General features: G+C 45.5%; 1 protein-coding gene across 1 annotated transcript; it reads right to left on the bottom strand.

The window, feature by feature from the left end:
* Positions 1-4,194: 4,194 nt before the first annotated feature.
* Positions 4,195-10,363, bottom strand: VSTM5 (V-set and transmembrane domain containing 5). The gene is made up of 4 exons (XM_082053591.1): positions 10,101-10,363; positions 6,429-6,758; positions 6,189-6,329; positions 4,195-4,617 (listed from the first exon to the last, which is right to left on the bottom strand). The coding sequence occupies exons 1-4, from the start codon at positions 10,183-10,185 to the stop codon at positions 4,574-4,576; spliced, it is 600 nt and encodes a 199-aa protein (XP_081909717.1). The 5' UTR covers positions 10,186-10,363; the 3' UTR covers positions 4,195-4,573.
* Between the last annotated feature and the right edge of the window lie 8,425 nt (positions 10,364-18,788).

The raw sequence follows: 18,788 nt of genomic DNA, 5'->3' as shown, positions 1-18,788 counted from the left end.
CATGTCTGCTCGGAGTCATTCCCTTTCCCCTCATGCCCCTACTTTTTCTCAATGGATCTTTGCAGGTTTTTCTGAAAGATTAAAACGATGAGAATTGAGTTGTGCTATCTATAAGCCCTTTGGCAGCTTATACTGCAGGGAATGGGTATCCTTGTGGGAGCTGATGGACTCGTTCAATGAGAAGTGGGAAGGAGGAGAATCAGAGCTCCCTTGTCAAGAATTAAGGCTAAACAGAAGGAACAGTCTTCACTGCGGGACATTCTTGACTTGGAGTTTGTACATTGATCTGGCTTCTGGGTGACCCATTTCTTTTTGAGAGATACATTTACTTAGCAATTTGTTTAAACTGAGAGTGTTACCATGTCACAGCTTGTGGCAAACATCTTTCCCCTCCGATGGCTATAGATGAGCCTCTGTGGTATCAGTTACTTTGCTTGTGTTTTCTGTCCTTGTTGTTTGCAAACATGTAGAGGAAAGGGTCTTACTCTGCTTGCAGAATTCTGACAATTTGAGTTTGTGGGTGACTTGTGTAAATTAATGTCTGGATAGAAGCAGGTAACTTATGCAGTACATCTTGGATCTCCACACTGGGTTTTTTTCCCCCTGCACTGTTACTGATTATCATCTAGGGAAAAAAAATAATACCCTCCTGAAGGTCAGCTCTTTAGAGTACTTCTAAAGCAAAAGAGTCATGCTTTTGTCTTTTTTTCGGTTGCCATTGTAGCCTTCTTGAAGCTTCTAGAAAGGTGTTGCACAAAGCTTTTCTTTTGTTTGATGATTAATTGCTAAAGCAATTTTTGAAACCTGGCTGTATGAGTTGGTTCAGACTTATGTCCATATTTTGTGTTATGAGGTGTGTGTATATATCTGTAAGAACTTCTTGCACATAGAACATATTTGAATTGAACGTCATATTTGTACGGTGACAGTTGTTATTTTGCTGAATTGTTGAGCAATAAAGAGCAGTTGTAGGAAACATATATTAAGCAACTGCTTGTGGCAAGCTGCTCCTCAGTGTGTATCCAAAGCAGCTATTGTACTTACTTCTGTTGGTGTTTGCCAGCGCAGAACGTCTTGTTATTACAGTTCCTTGAAGTACTTGCTTCTGTGCAACTGAACTATGAGACAGAAAGAGTTTTCCTTTCAGGTTCTGATGAGTTACCTAAGACAACTTCTGAAAATGAAGAAATACTAGCTGAAAATAGGCTCTTGATCTTCTTAAAAGACAGGTGAATTGTATGCACCGCCTGTTGCTTGGCCAGCAGGCTCTGTAGGTTGGCAGCAGAGGGGGGTTTGTTCCTTGTTCAGCCAACAGCCTGATCCACCTGTTTGTGCCTCCGATTGTATGAGGCTGTTTTGACTCTTGGCAGCACAACAGATCTTCTCTTAGTAATAATTAGCAGATGAAACTTAAACGTGTCATTACACTTCAATGTTCTTAACCTCAGTTGACAGGTCTGCATGTAGTGATGTCCTTTTTGTCAAACAAACTCTTTGTTACCAAGTAATAGGGTCACTGTGGAGCTGTTAGGATCTCAGAGTTGCAGGATTTGCCCCTACTGAATAGAAACAAGGGATGCAAGAGGATGTGTCTGGTGTTGCAGAAGTGCAAGTGCTGCACATGAGCTGTGAAGACATTTCTCAAGACCTCCAGGCCAAGCTGCAAACAAACACGCAACACAAACAAAGATTAGGGACCTGGAGAGTTTGTCTTTTAGTGTTGAATACACAGGGATTCCTAATTTTAATGGAAACCAGACAAATGAGGCTTCTAACAGGGGGACCATCTTGAAATCCTTGGTAGTGCATCTTTGAACATGAAATGAAGACACTAGTGGATGATTAAGACCTTTACAATTGATTGCCAAAGCAATCTTGTGAACTTGGACGTCTCTTTAATTAAAGTTTAAATGCAAAATACCTTTATGCTTTTGATCGCTTGGAATGTTCTCCATATTAAATTTGCTGCTGTTCTGCATAGAGTTCACAACTGGAGTAAGAATAGCTATTAGTTGCTAAACTTCCACTTCAGCAGCTTGCTGTAAGACTTTATATACGTCATGTACGTCCAGTGTTGTAAGAAACTGCTACAGACAGCTTAGCCTCACATTCAGTGTATCACATGTTACTGACATTCATCATTATTATGATGATCATTATTATTGTTGATAATATAGTAAATATATAATCACGTATTATTATTGACAAGCATCAGTTTAATAAAATGTGAATATTTTGTAAGTGATCCTACCTATGTAGAGTGAGCATGTTAAATTCTGTGTAAAATTGTGAGTGAGGAACTGCCTACAAGGAAACTGTACATAGGCTAAGTGTACTGTATGTCTTCACTGAATATTATTTGAATCCCTATTGTTCTTCTAAGATATTACTGCCTAAGAGCAAGGTTGGCACCAGCATCAGTACCCAAGGGCAGGTGCCTGAACTTGCTGAGCAAGGCAGAACTGTGTGAGCTGGGAACCTCTTACTGCTGTTATAGTGCATCTTAAATTTAAGAATTTTAAGTGGTCATTTTCTATTTTCATCTCAGCCTTCAAATACTGTAGTCTGAAAGTGTAAGTCATCTCCAAATTTGCAGCAATGTGTTCAAATGTCACTCATGCCTCTATCCATTTCTTGGCTTTGGCAGTCACAGCATTCAAGTCAATGTTAGCAGATAATAATAATGGTGTTACATATAAGCTGCAGTTTTCGTACTTCCTAAATATGTCTGGCAGAGCACCTGCTATATACTCAGTTCAGCCTAACAAGTAGCATCACATTCAAGTTCTAAGATTTAGAGACTGAAAAAAAATCTGGAATGGCAAACAGAAAAAATATAGATGTTAAACTATTAATATCTGTTGTATTAATATGTTTTCCATATGCTATATGGATACTTTACAAAGTGCTTCACGTTTGGTGATTAAAACAGATGCACAGATGTGTTATCAAACAACACAGATGTGTTGTCAAAGCTTAGCTGACCCAAAGATACCAAAGACTGGTAATACATACTTAAATTGAGGAATTAGAACAAGTTGTTACTTTGCCAAGATGAGTGGGATTATTATTTTTTTTTAGTTTCTCACCTTATTTGATCTCCGAGATGCAGGAAGGAGCAACCAGCTGAATCTGGTACTCGAATTTACGAGTAGGTGAGGCTGTTTGTACTACAAATGGCCAGTTCAATCCAGGGATGGCTTTTCAAAGGGATTGTGTACAGGGTGCTGTGGAAAAAGCCTGTTTGGCACCTACCTGCATTGTTACGCACTTGGTAAGAGAGCCTCTGTTTTTCCACATCTAACCCATAGCACCTGAGCATCATAGTCCCTGGGCAGGGGCAAAGCTCTGTCAGCCTGAACTGTAAGAGGCTTTTGCAAACAAGTGAGCTGAAGCATGAGAGAGGCAGTAGCAGCAGCTGGGCTCAGTCTGCAGACAGACTGGGCCGTGGTCTCTTACATTTTCAAAGTTTATTTCACGCTGCAGAATTCTTCTGGTTACAAAATCAAAACAGGGTAATTTGAAGCTCAGTTTAGTGCTTTCTCACTCATAAAACCAAATGTTTTTCTACTCAGCAGGTCTGCAGGTAGAAAACGTAAGTGCAGTATGTAGATTCAAGAAAACATTAGTTCGATCATTTCATGTTTTCTTGCAACACAGGAAAGCAAAGGTAGCTCCTCAACAAGAGCAATTTCAGGACCGTATTTGTAAATACTGAATTTCTAAGTAATGCTGGTTTAGCTTTTCTTCCCAGACAGACTATTTGTCAGTGGCCTAAGTTTGTAAAGGACTTGACATCTTTCACAGTGAAACTGTTTAGTATTTTGCCACCCCACTGGTGTGACATGTCAGTATTTTATCTGCACCCTCTAATCATTATAGATGACATCCTCTTCAGTGCCTGTGCATGGTTTCTTGTTTAACAACCTTCTCTAGTAATGTCATAAGATGTGTCTTAATACCCCAGGGCAGTGTAAACAATTGGAAACGCAAGTGGGGGAACTTTGACCAGCTCGGCGCTGTTTCAAAGTCAGTTTTGTCTCATGAAGTATTACAGTTTGTCTCCAGGGCTTCAGGAAATGCCTTGCACCCCAAAGTAGCAGCATAGGCACAATAAACAGGATTCAATCCTTGCAATTAATTTTTTAATATAATACTGTAATTAGACATTACATTTATTACGTTGAAGGATGCTAATGGCAGCTCTGGCTGTAATAGGTGACTTGCTGTAGCCAATATACAGGTGTCCTTCAAGACCATGATCATTTCCTTTATGGGCTGATCTTTGAGGGTGGGTTGGTTGGTTTTAAGTGTGGTAGAGGCTGTAGATTTTATTAATTAGCCACAAAAATGTGTTCGTGCTCAGCATGAAAGCATACTCTTTTCTTGACCGAAAACTTCACAGGTCAAAACAGCTGCATCAGGCACTGCTGATTTAATGTCTGTTAGGTTGCAAGTCAGGATGTTTCTACAGTAGCCACAAACATTTTACCTTTTAGGTTTCTTCTTGCTTTCTTTGCCAATACTTTTTCCTGAGGTAGAATTGTTATTTTTGTTATGAGACAGTCCTTGGCTAACACTCAATGGTGTCCAATTCAATCTCTTCTGTTGTACTTGCTGCAAATAAAAGGATATTATTATTGATTGGCAAATCTATTGGAAGGCCAGCATTCCAAAATTAACAACGCTGTCTTAATAGCCGAGACATTTTGAACTTTTTAATATTAGCTCAAGCTTACTCATATACAGTTAGGTTTTAAATATGTTTTTTCAAAACATTGAACTGCAGAAAGAGTCCCTCACAATCTTTAAAGTGACACTGGTTTCTTCCAGTACAAGACTAAAGACTATGAAAAGCGAAGTCCATAGGGCCTGTTCTTATACCTCTCTTTGTGGCTTCTGAAAGGAGGAGGGCTCTTCTAAAGTGGAACGGGGGCAGAAGTTCTCTGCTTCGGATCATGTTCTGGGAGATGACAAAGCAAGTCTCCAGAACTGTGGTTTTCCTGAACCCTGCCAATTAACTGTATTTGATTCGTCTCTGGAGGAAGATTGGCTTTATCTGGAGGAAGAAGAGGCTTTATCCAAACCAAAGCCTGTATATTCTGGCGTGATAGGGAAATTTTCAGTAGCTACAGAAGTTCGTGAGCGGTGTGTGCACCATGAAAACAGCAGCAGCGCTTAGAATGGTAGGTCAGCAGCAGAAAGGAAAAGACAGCTTGAGCCAGATTAATCTCATACCAGGTTTTGCAGAGTTGACACAAAGTCTGGGCCATGAGGCTTAGGATTCTTGAGTGTCTGTGTTGGTCTAGTCAAATACTGGTACTTAAACCGCTTGTTGTAGCGTAACCACGTAAGCAGTGCTTATTAAAGAAACACAGACCTTTTACCTACCAGACAAGAAGCCACTAGTGGATCTGCACTTACAAAGAAGGGAGGTAAATGCCTGATATGTTTTGAAGTGGTAAAAGAAATGTCCCATCCCAAGCATGTGCCCAGAGCTTGAGCCCAGACCTGCAGTGTGGGACCTTGTCTTGCTGCCTGGGCTCAATATCCCTGGCTGTGACTTGGAAACTGCTTCTCTAGTATGTGAACATTCCCTTTGGTGCAGCCCTTGTGTTCCCTTGATCTTCTCATGCCTGGTGTATTTGGCGTGTTTTAGGAGTCTGGTTTTGGTATTAGGCAGTGTTTGTTGGAGTCTGCAACTGGATCAAACATGAGGACAGATGAAAGGGAGTTTGAGAGGAGAAGGAGGGGTGCGATCCTCCGTGAAATGAGGTGGGGACCACTCCCAAGGACCATTTGAGTATTTTTCTGTAGGAGATACCTCTTATGCAGACCCCGAGAGCATTGCTGATGCTCTTGACTTTGTCTCCTGCCTTCTGATGGGGGTTATTGCAGCTCTGGCGTCTTCTCCCTAAGTTTTGCAGTTAGCAATGTTGGGAAGTGTTTTGCAGTTTCGATGTAAAATATATAAGGTAGATGTCCTGTGGATCATTCTGCAACTCAATACTTATTATTCTGTTGCCTCAGCTAGTAAAGAGTTGAACAGGGTAACTGAATTTAGCCCTTCCAGTCTTGTTTCTCTGTGTCCCTGCTTAGCACCTTTATGGCCCAAATCACAAGTGACTTTAGGCTAAAAATTCAGACTTAAAAACCCCTATACCTGGACGGCATTCTTAGCAAGATACCTGTTAGTTTGTGTGTTGTCTTTTTCTGAAATAGATGCAGAGATTTATTACACAGCCACATGAAGCAGATCAAAATGGCAGATACTGCGGCGAGAAATGCAAAGAGAACTGCTACAAAATGTAAATCTTCATAGATGATCTCTGCAGGGAGGATAGAAAAAAATAATATTATAAAATTGATTATGAGCAGATTAATGTTGAAAGACAATGTAAAGCCAAGAACTCTCATCTAGTTTGTACCATAAACGTTGACTATGATGGTGCCGTAGGTGTTGGTTCCATGCTCCTCAGTTACGGTGATAAAATAGTAGCCGGCATCTCTCACGCCCACGTTCAGAAGCTGTATTGAGCCATTTTCAAAAGTGGTCACTCTGTCCTTGTAGACCGTGGATATGTTGATATAATTCCCACTTTTCCACTCAACGATTGTGGTGGTGCCCCAGCTGGACACATGCTTCCACTCAATGGTGGCGACGCCTCTGCAAGAGTATTCAACTGAGAGGAGGATGTTTTGTGCCACCGTTGCGTTGATGTTGGGTTGTGGCACAACTAATGTTACTCCTCCAGGAGCTGAAAGACAAAGGAGGATGATGAGTGTGGAGGTGACGCTGAACCAACTGAACTGGGCAGGATGGGACCTCTGGGGCGTGATTCATCCTACCCATCACAGTGGGCTGATTTAGGAGAGGATGGATTATGCTCTGCAGTTTCTCTTTCCTTCTCCTGACCATAAAAGCAATACTTAAATTAAAGAGTAAATACACATTTTTAATCAGTGATAGGCAGGAGAAACACTGCCACCATCCAGGACAAGTAATTATATGTCTTTCTGCATTTTAATACCCATGAGGGCAGACTTTGGACAAATCTTTTGGGGGAAGGGAGTGTAACATTTTCTGAAAACTCTGAGCAATGCTTTTGTATTCATCAGTAACTGGCCTTCCTTTAAAATCCTGCATTTAAGTGGAAAGTTTAATCACCATGGTCAAGGTAACCTACTAAATTAATTACCATCTCCCGAAAGCAAGAACTGTAGAAGGCTTAAGTATGTGAAGACTTGGCAAGGACTTTTGTAATATTTTCTGGATGTGTAATCAATGTTTGAGACAACAGCTTCGTAAAGGCAGCAGGTTATATGCCAGTGCAGACACACTGCATGTAATCAAAGGTGCCCAGTTTCACGCAAAGTCAGGGACTTCATGCTCCTGATGATTTCCAGGAAAAAAAAGCACATGAAAGAATATTTAATTCTTACCCAGTTCTCACTGATGTGATTACAGAGTTGTTCGTAACACTGTGAAACTGAACTGACCATGTAGTTTAATGTGTAACTGCAATAATTTCTGCATGAAGATTTGGATAAACACCAAACATCCAAGTTTCAATTGGCATACTTTTTTTTTTTTTAATAATTAGTGGCATGTTTGAGACACTTGGCTGGAGACTGAAATCCTGTTATCTACCCGCAAAAATCAAACCAGGCAAAAAGGCAGATAAAGCACAGAGTAAGCCTCACCGGGAAATGCCTTTTCCTGGTTTGGCTTGGAGCAGCTCACCCGCTCTCCTCTCATACTGTGCCAACAGCCTGAATGCAATAGCAGAACCAAAGAAATAATGCTGAGCTGCACGTGTCTCTAATGCAGCAGGCAGGGAGGATGAGACCCTCAGCTACACTGCAGGAGCGCAAAGCTGGACCCCTGGGGATGCCCCTGGAGGTTTTTCAGACTTCAGGGAAAAAAATGGTTTAAAAAAAGCAAAGAAAAAAATCTCCAAGGGAAAAAAAAAATCTTTTAAAAAACCTTATTAGAAAATAAGAAACCCTCTCTGGCCAGCAAAACCTCAAAGCAACCACAAATGGGGAGAGATGGGTAAATGAATTACAAGCCGACTTCACTCTATTTGCAATCCGTAGCAGAATTCAGAAACTCTGCTGGTCAAGGCGAGGCTGGGAAGCTCGAGAAGCCAGTGTGATTCCCAGGTCCACACCTATGGGACCGGCACAGGAGAAAGCCCCAGCCTCTATCTGTTTATTAAGCAGATGGGATCTCAGCTTGTGCCCAGATAAAACCCCTGGGATCCCCATTCCATGGGTATCTTGTCATGCTCGTGTTGCTTGGCAGGGACGTGATGCTTTCCGGGCAGCCCAGCACATCCTCAGCTATGCTGTGCTCTGCCCTCCAGCCTGTGTGCGGGAGAGACTGACCAGGGCTGTGAAATGGGGTTTGTGCCAGCTGGAGAAACAGAACAGACGCGAACCTCTGATAATCGCTGCAAATTGTTCTAATTGTTTTCTGCTCCATGTTTATTTAAAGGCCTTTTGCTCTGCTTCTGACTAGACAGGAACTGAGTGTCTCACCAGTCAGTGACCCTTTTACGTTTTGATAAGGGTATGGCTTTTTTTTTTAAATACACGATTGCAAGGTAAATGTAAAAAAAACTAATAATACTTCTATTAAATTATTTGCAAATGTGTTCTGTCCCTATCCAGCACACGAAGCCAAAAAAGGCAATGCAATAACCATTCAAAAATATGTTTAATACATAGTCTGCCCAGATCACCTGAAGCAGTCTAATCTAAACAGAGCTGCATGAGCCTTGAGAGCAAACATTACACCCACCTGCAGCACAGTGCAAGGCCATCATGCGCTGCTGATTGCAAAACCAGACCCTTCACACCCAGTACAACATGCACAGAGGAGGGTACTGGTGCTGCTCAAAGTGCAGCAAGTTTGCTGTCCCTGGCACGCTGCTGCTGCACTCCAAAAGTATTCACCTGGCTGAGAGTCAAAGCTGCTGTAGCAACACAGCCGGGCCTGCAGCGTGCTGGGCAATGGGTGGAAAAGGGCTGGCAGTCAGGAGCCGCCAAGCAGGCTTTCTAAAATGGGGAGGACAGCTCCAAATTGGAGCTCCAACACTCAGGGGACAGTTCCTTCACCCTTCAGTGTCACCTGGATGATGAAGAAGACAGCCGGACGTGTCCAGATGAACACCCCCGGTGGCACTGCCCACTTCAATTCCCAGGCATGGGGGGGCTGCAGCCTACTCTGGCTGTCACTTGCAGAGGACTGGCCAGCTCTCCGTGTGCTGCCCTGTCCCCCCGCACTCCCACAGGGTGATGGGTTAAAATCCACCTTCCCTTCAGTACTTAGAAGGGGCCGGTAAGAAAGAAAGATGGGGACAGACTTTTTAGCAGGGCCTGTTACAACAGAAGGGGTAATGGTTTTGAACTGAAGCAAGGGAGATACAGGCTAGACATGAGGAAGAAATTTTTTGCAATGAGTGCAGTACTGGAGCAAGTTTGCCAGAGAGGTGGTAGATGCCCCATCCCTGGAAACGTTAAAGGCCGGGGTGGACGGGGCTCTGAGCAACCTGATCTGGGTGAAGACATCCCTGCTCATCGCAGGGGGTTGGACTAGCTGACCTTTGAAAGTCCCTTCTCATCCAAACCGTTCTATGATTCTGTGACTCCCTCTTCGCCGCTGCGCTTCCCAAGCGTGAGCTGAAGCCCTTCGGGCTGGTTAAAAGGAATTTATTTCCTCCTCCATGCTTGTCCCCGCCGTCACTGGTGAAGCCGCGGGGCGGCGGCTGCTCGGGGCTGTCCCCGCCGGACCGGTTGCGGGGCTCGTTCCCCCGCAGCCGCAGCTCCCCGGCCGGGCTGCAGCCCCGGGCTGGCCCCGCTCCGCTCCCCCGCTTCCTCAGAGCCTTCCCAGGCCTTTTGCAGCCTGTGGAGAGCAGCGGTGCCTGCCCGAGCCCCCTTATGTCCCGTCCCCAGCCCCTCCCGCAGGTCTCCGCGCTCCGGCGGGGTCAGGCAGGGCTTTCGCCGCATGCCGGGGGTAGCGCGGCGAGGAAGAGGAGGAGGAAAGAGCCGGGGGAAGAAGCGGAGGGGAGAAAGGGCCGGAGTCGCACACTTACTCTGCAGAGCCCACCCGGCGGCCAGGCAGAGGGTGACGGTCCCCACGACGACGCCCCGTCCCCGGCAGCCCTGGAGCGGTCTCATCAGAGAGAAGCCGGTGCCCCAGGGGTTGCATTTAAGCGGCTGGGCCGGCCAGCGCGGCCCGACCCCGGGGGCTGCCCGCCCCGGGCCTCTTCCTCGCTCCTCTCCCTCCTCTTCCTCCCACTCTTGCCGCGGCGCCGGTCGCTGCTCCCCCCGGCGCCCGCCGCACCGGCCCCCGGGCTCTCCCACGCCTCACACCCCGCGATCCTCCGATACGGATTGAGGATGCAATTGGCTGAGGAAGAGAAAGCGCTGCCCGGCCGGCTGCCATCGCCCCAGCCAGGAAATGGGCGCTAATGGGCGGCCGGGGGGGCCGCAGCCCTGCCCGCTGTGCTGCTTCCCAGCGGGGGGGGCGAGCCGTGCCCAGGGCTGGGGGCACTCCATCGAGGATGCTTTGTGTGTGTGTGTGTGTGTGTGTGTGTGTGTGTGTGTGTGTGTGTGTATGATTGCTAAGGAAACACCCATCTGCAAGGGAAATTTCCTGTCGGGGTGTTAAAAAGAACTTTGTCGCCCCGAGGAGTCTGGTGATGCTGCGGGTGAGATGGTGGGGCTGGGCAACAGCATCTCTGTGTCCCCAGGGTCATCTCAGATGACCACGCTGGAAAATGAGCCTGGTTCCCATCCCACCGTACACAGCACAAGTGCTGTGTGTTTATCTCTTCCTTCCAACGTCTTCCAGAGGAGGTCCCTAGAAATGCTTGTTTTTCTTTTGGACAGCATGAGCTAGGGAGAAATGTGATTAGAAAACATCCAAGTGCCCCAGTCCTGAAAATTCATCCTCACTCAGGGGCGGATGCTACAGAAGCCACGTGCACACCCAGGGTGGGGAAAGAATTAAACACCAGGTTGGCCCTTCTGCAGGTCTTCCATCCCCTTCTTCCTCTTGTTTCCTCAAATTTTCTTTGGTAGGGCATGGATAAAAGAGACACCTCAGTCTGCTGGTCAGCACAGGCTTCTCAGAGCGGATGGGAGGGGTCTGCCAGAGCCCTCTAAGCTGGGCAGCCACACCTCCCACTGCACTGTGTGAACTGGAATATCGTGTCCAGTTCTGAGCCCCTCAGTTCCAGAAGGACAGGGAACTGCTGGAGAGAGTCCAGCGCAGGACAACAAAGATGATGAAGGGAGTGGAGCATCTCCCATGTGAGGAAAGGCTGAGGGAGCTGGGGCTCTTTAGTTTGGAGAAGAGGAGACTGAGGGATGACCTCATTAATGTTTATAAATATATAAAGGGCGACTGTCACGAGGATGGAGCCCGGCTCTTCTCAATGACAACCAATGATAGGACAAGGGGCAATGGGTACAAACTGGAACACAGGAGGTTCCACTTAAATATGAGAAGAAACTTCTTCTCAGTGAGGGTAACAGACACTGGAACAGGCTGCCCAGGAGGGCTGCGGAGTCTTCCTCTCTGGAGACATTCAAAACCCACCTGGACACCTTCCTGTGTAACCTCATCTGGGTGTTCCTGATCTGGCAGGGGGATTGGACTGGATGATCTTTCGAGGTCCCTTCCAATCTCTGACATTCTGTGATCCTGTGATCCTGTGACTAGTGCAAGTTTCCCTACATACTGGTTGTCTGCGAGGATGACAAGTGAGTCCTGTGAGGGTCTGGGTGGCTGAAGCACAGCCCTGGGCAGGGGACGGAGGAGGACTGGGGCTGGGCTTGCTCAGGGCTCAGCTGTGGGGGACCTGCTCCCCCTGGGGCTTTCCAATGAGTGTGGTGCAGCCAGATGAAAGCCTCCATGTGACTTTAGGGTTTCCTACCAGCACACCTCAGAGGGCACTTCTAGGATTTAGGTCAGGCTTTGGCAATAGGGTGCAATCTGCATGGACTCCAGGGCTCATCTGTTTTATTCAGGGTGCAAGAAAATCTCCAGCTTCTCTGACTTCTGGTGCATCTCTTGAAGCTTCAGCAGTGAAAATCAGGTGAAGGGACAGGAGGAGAGAAGTCAGTGAGGACACACTGCCCAAATATTTGATCTCACGTAGGTTTTGCAGCCTGCCATGGTGCTGGGGATGCCTGAAAGTGTGTTTGCACTTCATCCACAGAGGCAGCCTACGGAGTGCTTCCCTTCCACCCCATCTGTCTGAGCTGTGCTTGGCCAAATCACCTCTGCTGCGTCAGGCCGGCATCGTGCCTGGGTGTCCCTGCTGAAAATGAGATTACAGGAGAAAGCAGCAGAGCCCTTCCCCTGGGAGAGATCCCCGCTGGCAAAGCTTCTTCCTGATCCCATTGCTTCATGGCAGTTTTATTCCCGAAGACACTAAAGAAGGTTTCATGGTAATGTGACTTTATGTCATTTTCCTTTTCCATTTATTTCAACCTTCATTTAAATTATTTTTGAGCTCTTGGCCCAGTGATCTGTTTTGGCAGCACAACATACAGGGTATATGCTCATATAAAATGAATTGAACTTTGAGTAATTAAAAATGTATCACACTGGTTGTATTAATGTAATCCACCCTATCAGAAAGGCAGATGATAGTCATGAAGTTGAAATGCACATCTGAAGCTTTTCCCAAATGTTGGGATTTTTGCTTTGCAGCACAGGTCAAATGTTGAGCCCTGGGATAAGAAATGAATTTTTGTTTTCAGCATCAATAACAACATAAGAGCTTTCAGATTCCTTCTTTTTAGAAGGAAATTATAAAACATCTAGAGGTTGGGTTTTCTTAGTATAAAATGCACCTCAGTGATGCATATGACAAAATGTCCAGTATTAAGAAAGTATTTAATCCAATTTTTATAAATTTACCTGGAAGCCATCTGGTTCCTTTCTCCCCGAGAGCCCATTGCAAGCAACATTTTCACCCCCTGTGCTGCAAACAGCCCCTTTGCAAGGGAAGAGATTTCTCTTAAGCAGAAATGCAGCCCGGTATGGAACGGCAGCAATGGGGAGCGCTTTGGGCAGGGTGGGAGCCCGTGGCATCACAGCAGAGGGCAGGGGTGATTTTCGGGACAGGTTCCCTATTGACAGCCCGTGGAGGAGCGTGGCTGTGGCGAGCGGCACTGTAGGGGGTCGTGTTTGGAACCATGGGGTGCAGCCCCATCAGCCAGTGACTACAGTGTGAATCACTTGACCTCAAGGAGTACCAATAATAGCTGTATTATTGATTATCAGCCAACATATCACCAAATTTACCCCTGATGCTTGGCCCCTTGGAGTCACTGCCTGTCTCCCAGCACTCCAAGTGCAATGGGGGATGAGCCTCAGGAAATCTCTCCTGCTGTTCGGATAAAATTTGAAGAGGATGCTGCGGACGAGCCGGTGGTGGGTCCTGTGCGTGGGTGCAAGGCTTCAGCGTGGAGCTGGTTCTGCTGGGTGGGAGCAAAGGGTGCGCCCTGCCCGGCTCTGCTGCATGGTGCTGGTTGGGTAGCTACCTCACAGTCCATTTACAAGAAAACCAGACGGGAGTGTTAATCCTGAGATTACTTACCTTGGCATATTCATGATGTATTTTCCTAACAAGGTTTTTTATTGGAATCCTGTCCAACCACATTCAGATGAAGCTGATGATATGCTGCTCTGGGTTATAGACGTTTCATCCGTTAACGCTGCTCTTCTGGCTTTATTTTTCTCTGCTTGTCAAACAGCAATTCTAGGAAATATATATGTATCAAGCAATATTGTACAGGCTGTAAGAAATTAATTATTCCTTGTTTAGTTACAAAGTGCCCTTAAACTAGCAGGCTCTGAGAATGATTTACAAGCTTTGTAAAAGATTTTGTTCACAATCCCTACACTGCTGTAGACATCTGCAGACTTTTATTGCTGCATGATCAGTATTTTAAGTTACCCTTCTCCTTCCCTTTGCTTATTTCCATTATTTTAAGGGATTTTTTCCCTTCCTTCTCTTTACCATTTGAGAGTCTCTCAAGTTTGCCTGGAAGGCCTGATTTCTCTTTCTGGTGTCATTAATAATGGAACAAAATCACATTAACAATTGCAACTACAGCCAGATAGAAGCCAGAAAGCTCCTTTCGCTCTCTAATATGCCGCATGACTCTGAAATGCTTTATAAAGAGGGTTTGCTTTTTTTTTTTTCCCCCTCACCTTTTTCCATTGATGTCTTTTTGGACTCAACGAAATGCTTGACCTTGTCTTTTGCTGAGGAAAAGATAAAAGCCACCAGAGCTAAAAATTCATAGAGATTCCAGACCTACATTAGCATTTAAGAGATATTTTCATCCTGCGATTTCTCGCAGGAGAAAATTCAGCAACGAAATGTTATGAGGGGCTGTAGGGCTTTGCGTCTGCAGGGTGGGAGGGCTGGGAGCTGCTCACCGCTGCCTTGGGATGCTTTTGGTCGATGCAGAGAGCCAGCAAACAGCTGGCAGAGAGCAGGAAAGAGCTGCAGGCTTCTGAACCAGCAACAGAAATGTACACCAGGCACAGGCAGACAAGAAAAAGAGGAGACATTCTGCTGGACCTTCCCCTTTCATATGTAGTTGGTGGTCCAGAATTACTTTATTCTGGTCTTCTGGAAGTGAAACGAATATTAACTGGGAGGTCTTAGTGTGTAAAAACATTCCTCTCATCCATATAAGATGAAAAAAAGTATTTTTCAGTATTTGAAGTAGAACCTGGCCAAATCTGCACCTTCTTTGTCATTGGTTTCTTTTTGCCTTTTATTCTTTTTTTGGCTGAAGCACAGTACAAAAAACCCTTCTCTTGCCCCAAATCAATCAATAGCTGTGAGAGACCATGGGCAGTCCCAGTCTGTCAGTGTTCCTCCACTTTTTAAGCAATCTAGATGGCCTTAGTCTCCTTGTGGTTTTGGTCTGTGGTTTTGGGGGTTAGGAAAACAGAGGAAAAAATGAAATGAAGTGAAACTCAACCTTGAAAGATGCAGAAATGTATATCTGAGGACACACGGATGCTTAGTTGGAGGGAGACATTTGGAACCAGCTTTTCTCAAATGGGAGGTACTGAAAGCACACCTTTGAGTGGGGTTAGCTGGGTGATTGTTTGCCCACAAGTCACTGTTTAGTGTCAGAAACAAAACAGGTTTTTCCTATGTGGCATTAAAACTCCCAAGGTGTTACATCCTCAGCCCTCTGCACCCTTTGGTAGTTACAGAGATAGCCATACACTCGGTTTCTTCAAACAGGAAACCAAAACACAAAGTTGCTTCTTCCTAGGAAGTTTATGGCAAAACAGAGAAAAAAATCATTTACTTTTTTGGGTCTCTGAGGTTGCCTTCATCCCTTCCAGACGGTGGGGCAAGAGCACAGGGCACAGTCAGCACAGGGGTGGTGGCTGCAGGCCAGCACTACAGTAGCAGAAGGCATGTTACATGGCCACTGCAATTCATTGAGGTCTTCATTAGCCTTTTTCTCTTTCTTTTCTTTCCTCCTTCTTTTTCCACTTCCTCATGCTCAATACACCTGCCTGCATTGATTATCAACACTAGCTGCAATTCTTGCACCACAAGCAGTGTCAAAAAAACCAGCTTGACCCAGAGAAGCAGCTATGGCACCAATCATGGAAGGTGTAACAGCCATGAAAACATACTCAAATCCTTCAAAATTAGAAGTACATCTTGTAGGAGTTGTCTACAAAGGCTTTCTGGTATGGCTGTGCCATCAAGATCTTCCCAGAGACTGAAGGAAGGCAGTGGCCACATCCATGACTCACTTTTACTACAACGAGTGGTTTGGGATTTCCAGCCAGGTGCAGTCGGCACGTGTGGCTGGGGACCTTGGAGACACTGTCTAAAGACACAGGTAGGCTGGCTCTCCCAGAAAGCTGGATATGTGTCACTCAAAGGCTTGTTTCTCAGATTTTATAATCCAGCTCTATAAATCAAAGAGGCTTAAAGAATCCCAAGCATCACCCAGTAGGTAAGTCTATTATAAACAAAAAACAAACAGTTTAGTTCGTCTAAAGCAGTTCAAGAATTTGAATGTTATTTGATGAATATTTTCAGGATTCTTTTCCCAGGCTAGAGTGCAAAGGCCCATAAGCAGGGTATACTGTCTTTCCCCTTTTGCCTTGTGTTCAACAGCTCAGGGGTGGAAACTCTCACCCAAGAAATGGGAGACTGAGGTCAAATGTGGACAGTTCTGGTGAGGTGGAATGGAGGAGAATAACTGGATGCCCATTTCTTTTACCTTGAAATGTTAACCCCACAGCACATAGTAGGCTTTAGTTTCAGAAAAGAAAGACAAAGTAATAGGATCATAGAGTCGTAGAACCATAGAATAGTTTAGATTGGAACGGACCTTTAAATATAATCTCTTCCAGCCCTCCCGCAATGAGCAGGGACATCTTCAACTAGATCAGGTTGCTCAGAGCCCCATCCAGCCTGGCCTTGAGTATCTCCAGGGATGGGGCATCTACCACCTCTCTGGGCAACCTGGGCCAGTGTTTCATCACCTTCAGTGTAAAAAATTTCTTCTTCATGTCTGGCCTGAATCTCCTCTCTTTCAGTTTAAAACCATCACCCATTGTCTTATCGCAACAGGCTCTACTAAAACGTCTGTTCCCATCTTTCTTATCGTCCCCTTTTAAGTACTAAAAGGCCACAATAAGGTCTCCCCAGAGCCTTCTCTTCTCCAGGCTGAACAACCCCAACTCTCTCTGTCTCTCCTCCCAGCAGAGCTGTTCCAGCCTCTGATCATTTCTGTGGCTCCTCTGGCCCCTCTCCAACAGGTCCATGTCTTTCCTGCACTGAGGGCTCCAGAGCTGGACACAGGACTCCAGGTGGGGTCTCACCAGAGCGGAGCAGAGGGGCAGAATCACCTCCCTCCACCTGCTGGCCACGCTCCTGATGCAGCCCAAGATACGTTTGGCCCACTGGGCTGCAAGTGCACATTGCTGCCTGTAGCTGGAGTAAGAAGGCTACATTAATAGTCTTCCCCTGACTGGCTGGTCTGTAGTAGACACCAACCACAAGGTTTCCTTTGTTGCCTCGGTCTCTAATTCGAACCCATAAGCTTTCAGTCTGCTCATGGCTATTCTTCAGAGACAGCTCTTCACAACCTATCCATCTCTTGATGTAGACTGCAACACCGCCACCTCTCCTTCCTCACCTGTCCTTTCTGAACAGCCTGTAGCCATCAATAACTGTGGTCCAGTCCTGGGATTCATCCCACCAAGTTTCACTAACGGCAACTAGGTCAGAGCTTTCTAGAATCATGGTGGCTTCCAAGTCCGCCTGTTTGTTGCCCATGCTGCATGTATTAGTGTAGAGGCACTGCAGCTGGTCTGTTGGCCATATCACCTTCTTAGAGGAACACCCCTTAATCCCTTTGTGGTGTTTCAAAGGTGTTTGCCTGCTGGCTGCTATTACTTCAGGTATCCCTGGCTCACCTCTGTAAGACTTCAGGTGTGCTGCAGTGTAGACAGCACAACTCAGAGCAACAGGCTGAGGGCCCTTGCTAGCATTCTGTCCCTTTAACCTTGGCATGTCATCCCGCAGATTGTTGGGGGCAAGCCTGAGATTATCCCCCTTCACGTCCAGTTTAAAGCTCTGCCAATGAGCTGCGCTAGCTTGTAAGCAAAGACCCTTTTCCCCCTTTGAGAAAGGTGAATCTCATCTGATTCCAGCAGGCCTGGTGCCACGTAGACAATCCCATTATCGAAAAACCCGGAACTGTGGCAGTAACACCAGCCATGGAGCCATGTAGTAATAGTCTGGGTCTGTCTGTTTCTTCCAACTGGAAGGAGAGAGTTAAAAGTAACCTGTGCTCCAAATTCCCTTATGAACCATTCCAAGGCCCTGAAGTCTCTTTTGGACTATGCATTGTGGTAAAAATAACAGCAAAATAATAATGCACTTCTGATTAAATAAAAATATTTATGTTCCAGGTTGGCCAGAACACCAGAAGGTTAGTCATTCATATAACCCTTTGCCTCACATCAATGTCTGAAGTTATTGTCTGTTGTATAGAAAAGGTTTTGGTTAGTGTTACACCATACAAAGAAAATATAAAATGAGCTTTTATGGTGTGTAAGAATCATCTGACTATTTCCAAGGTGCTCTAATTCTGCTTTGCTGTCCCATGGTACTTTTCACCTTTAATCATTGGCAGTGTGAACATTTTCAACTGCAGAATTCAGCAAGGCAAATGGCACATCTGTCCACTCTGTGCAGAATGAGAACAATCATCTCAAAAAGGGGCAAATAGAAATGTGACTCTTGTGTCTTCCCTTTTTTCCCTGTGCATTTTAATTCTATACTCTCCATTAGAAGAACAGCACAAACTTTTGTCATCTCAAATCTTGGGATGCCCAAGGCTCTCAAGCCTGTCTCCCATCTTCAATTCAGTCACTGTCCTAAGATGCAGGAGATACACACAGATTGGGTGAGAACTTAAATAGAATTAAGAATGAGTAATAATTAAGCAAACAATAATTAAGCATGATTAAGCTGGTCTAGTTGCAATGGACTATTTAACTATCTACACTTTGGTCTCAGCAGATTTTTTATGTGGATCACCTGAGCACCTCTCCATGTCATTTGGTGTAAATTTGGTGCAAAGAATTTACTTCAACCTGGCCTGTCAGCACAACCATGTCCTCACATGATCTAAGTGAGCTGACTAAACCGGAAACCTCTTTTTCTATCACTGGCTTAGTCTCCCTCAGCCCTTTGCAG

This window comes from Streptopelia decaocto (genome assembly GCF_964273445.1).
Source record: "Streptopelia decaocto genome assembly, chromosome: 1".
Lineage (NCBI taxonomy): Eukaryota > Metazoa > Chordata > Aves > Columbiformes > Columbidae > Streptopelia > Streptopelia decaocto.
The sequence above is the reverse complement of the archived record's forward strand: the minus strand, read 5'-3'. Positions and strand labels throughout refer to the sequence as shown.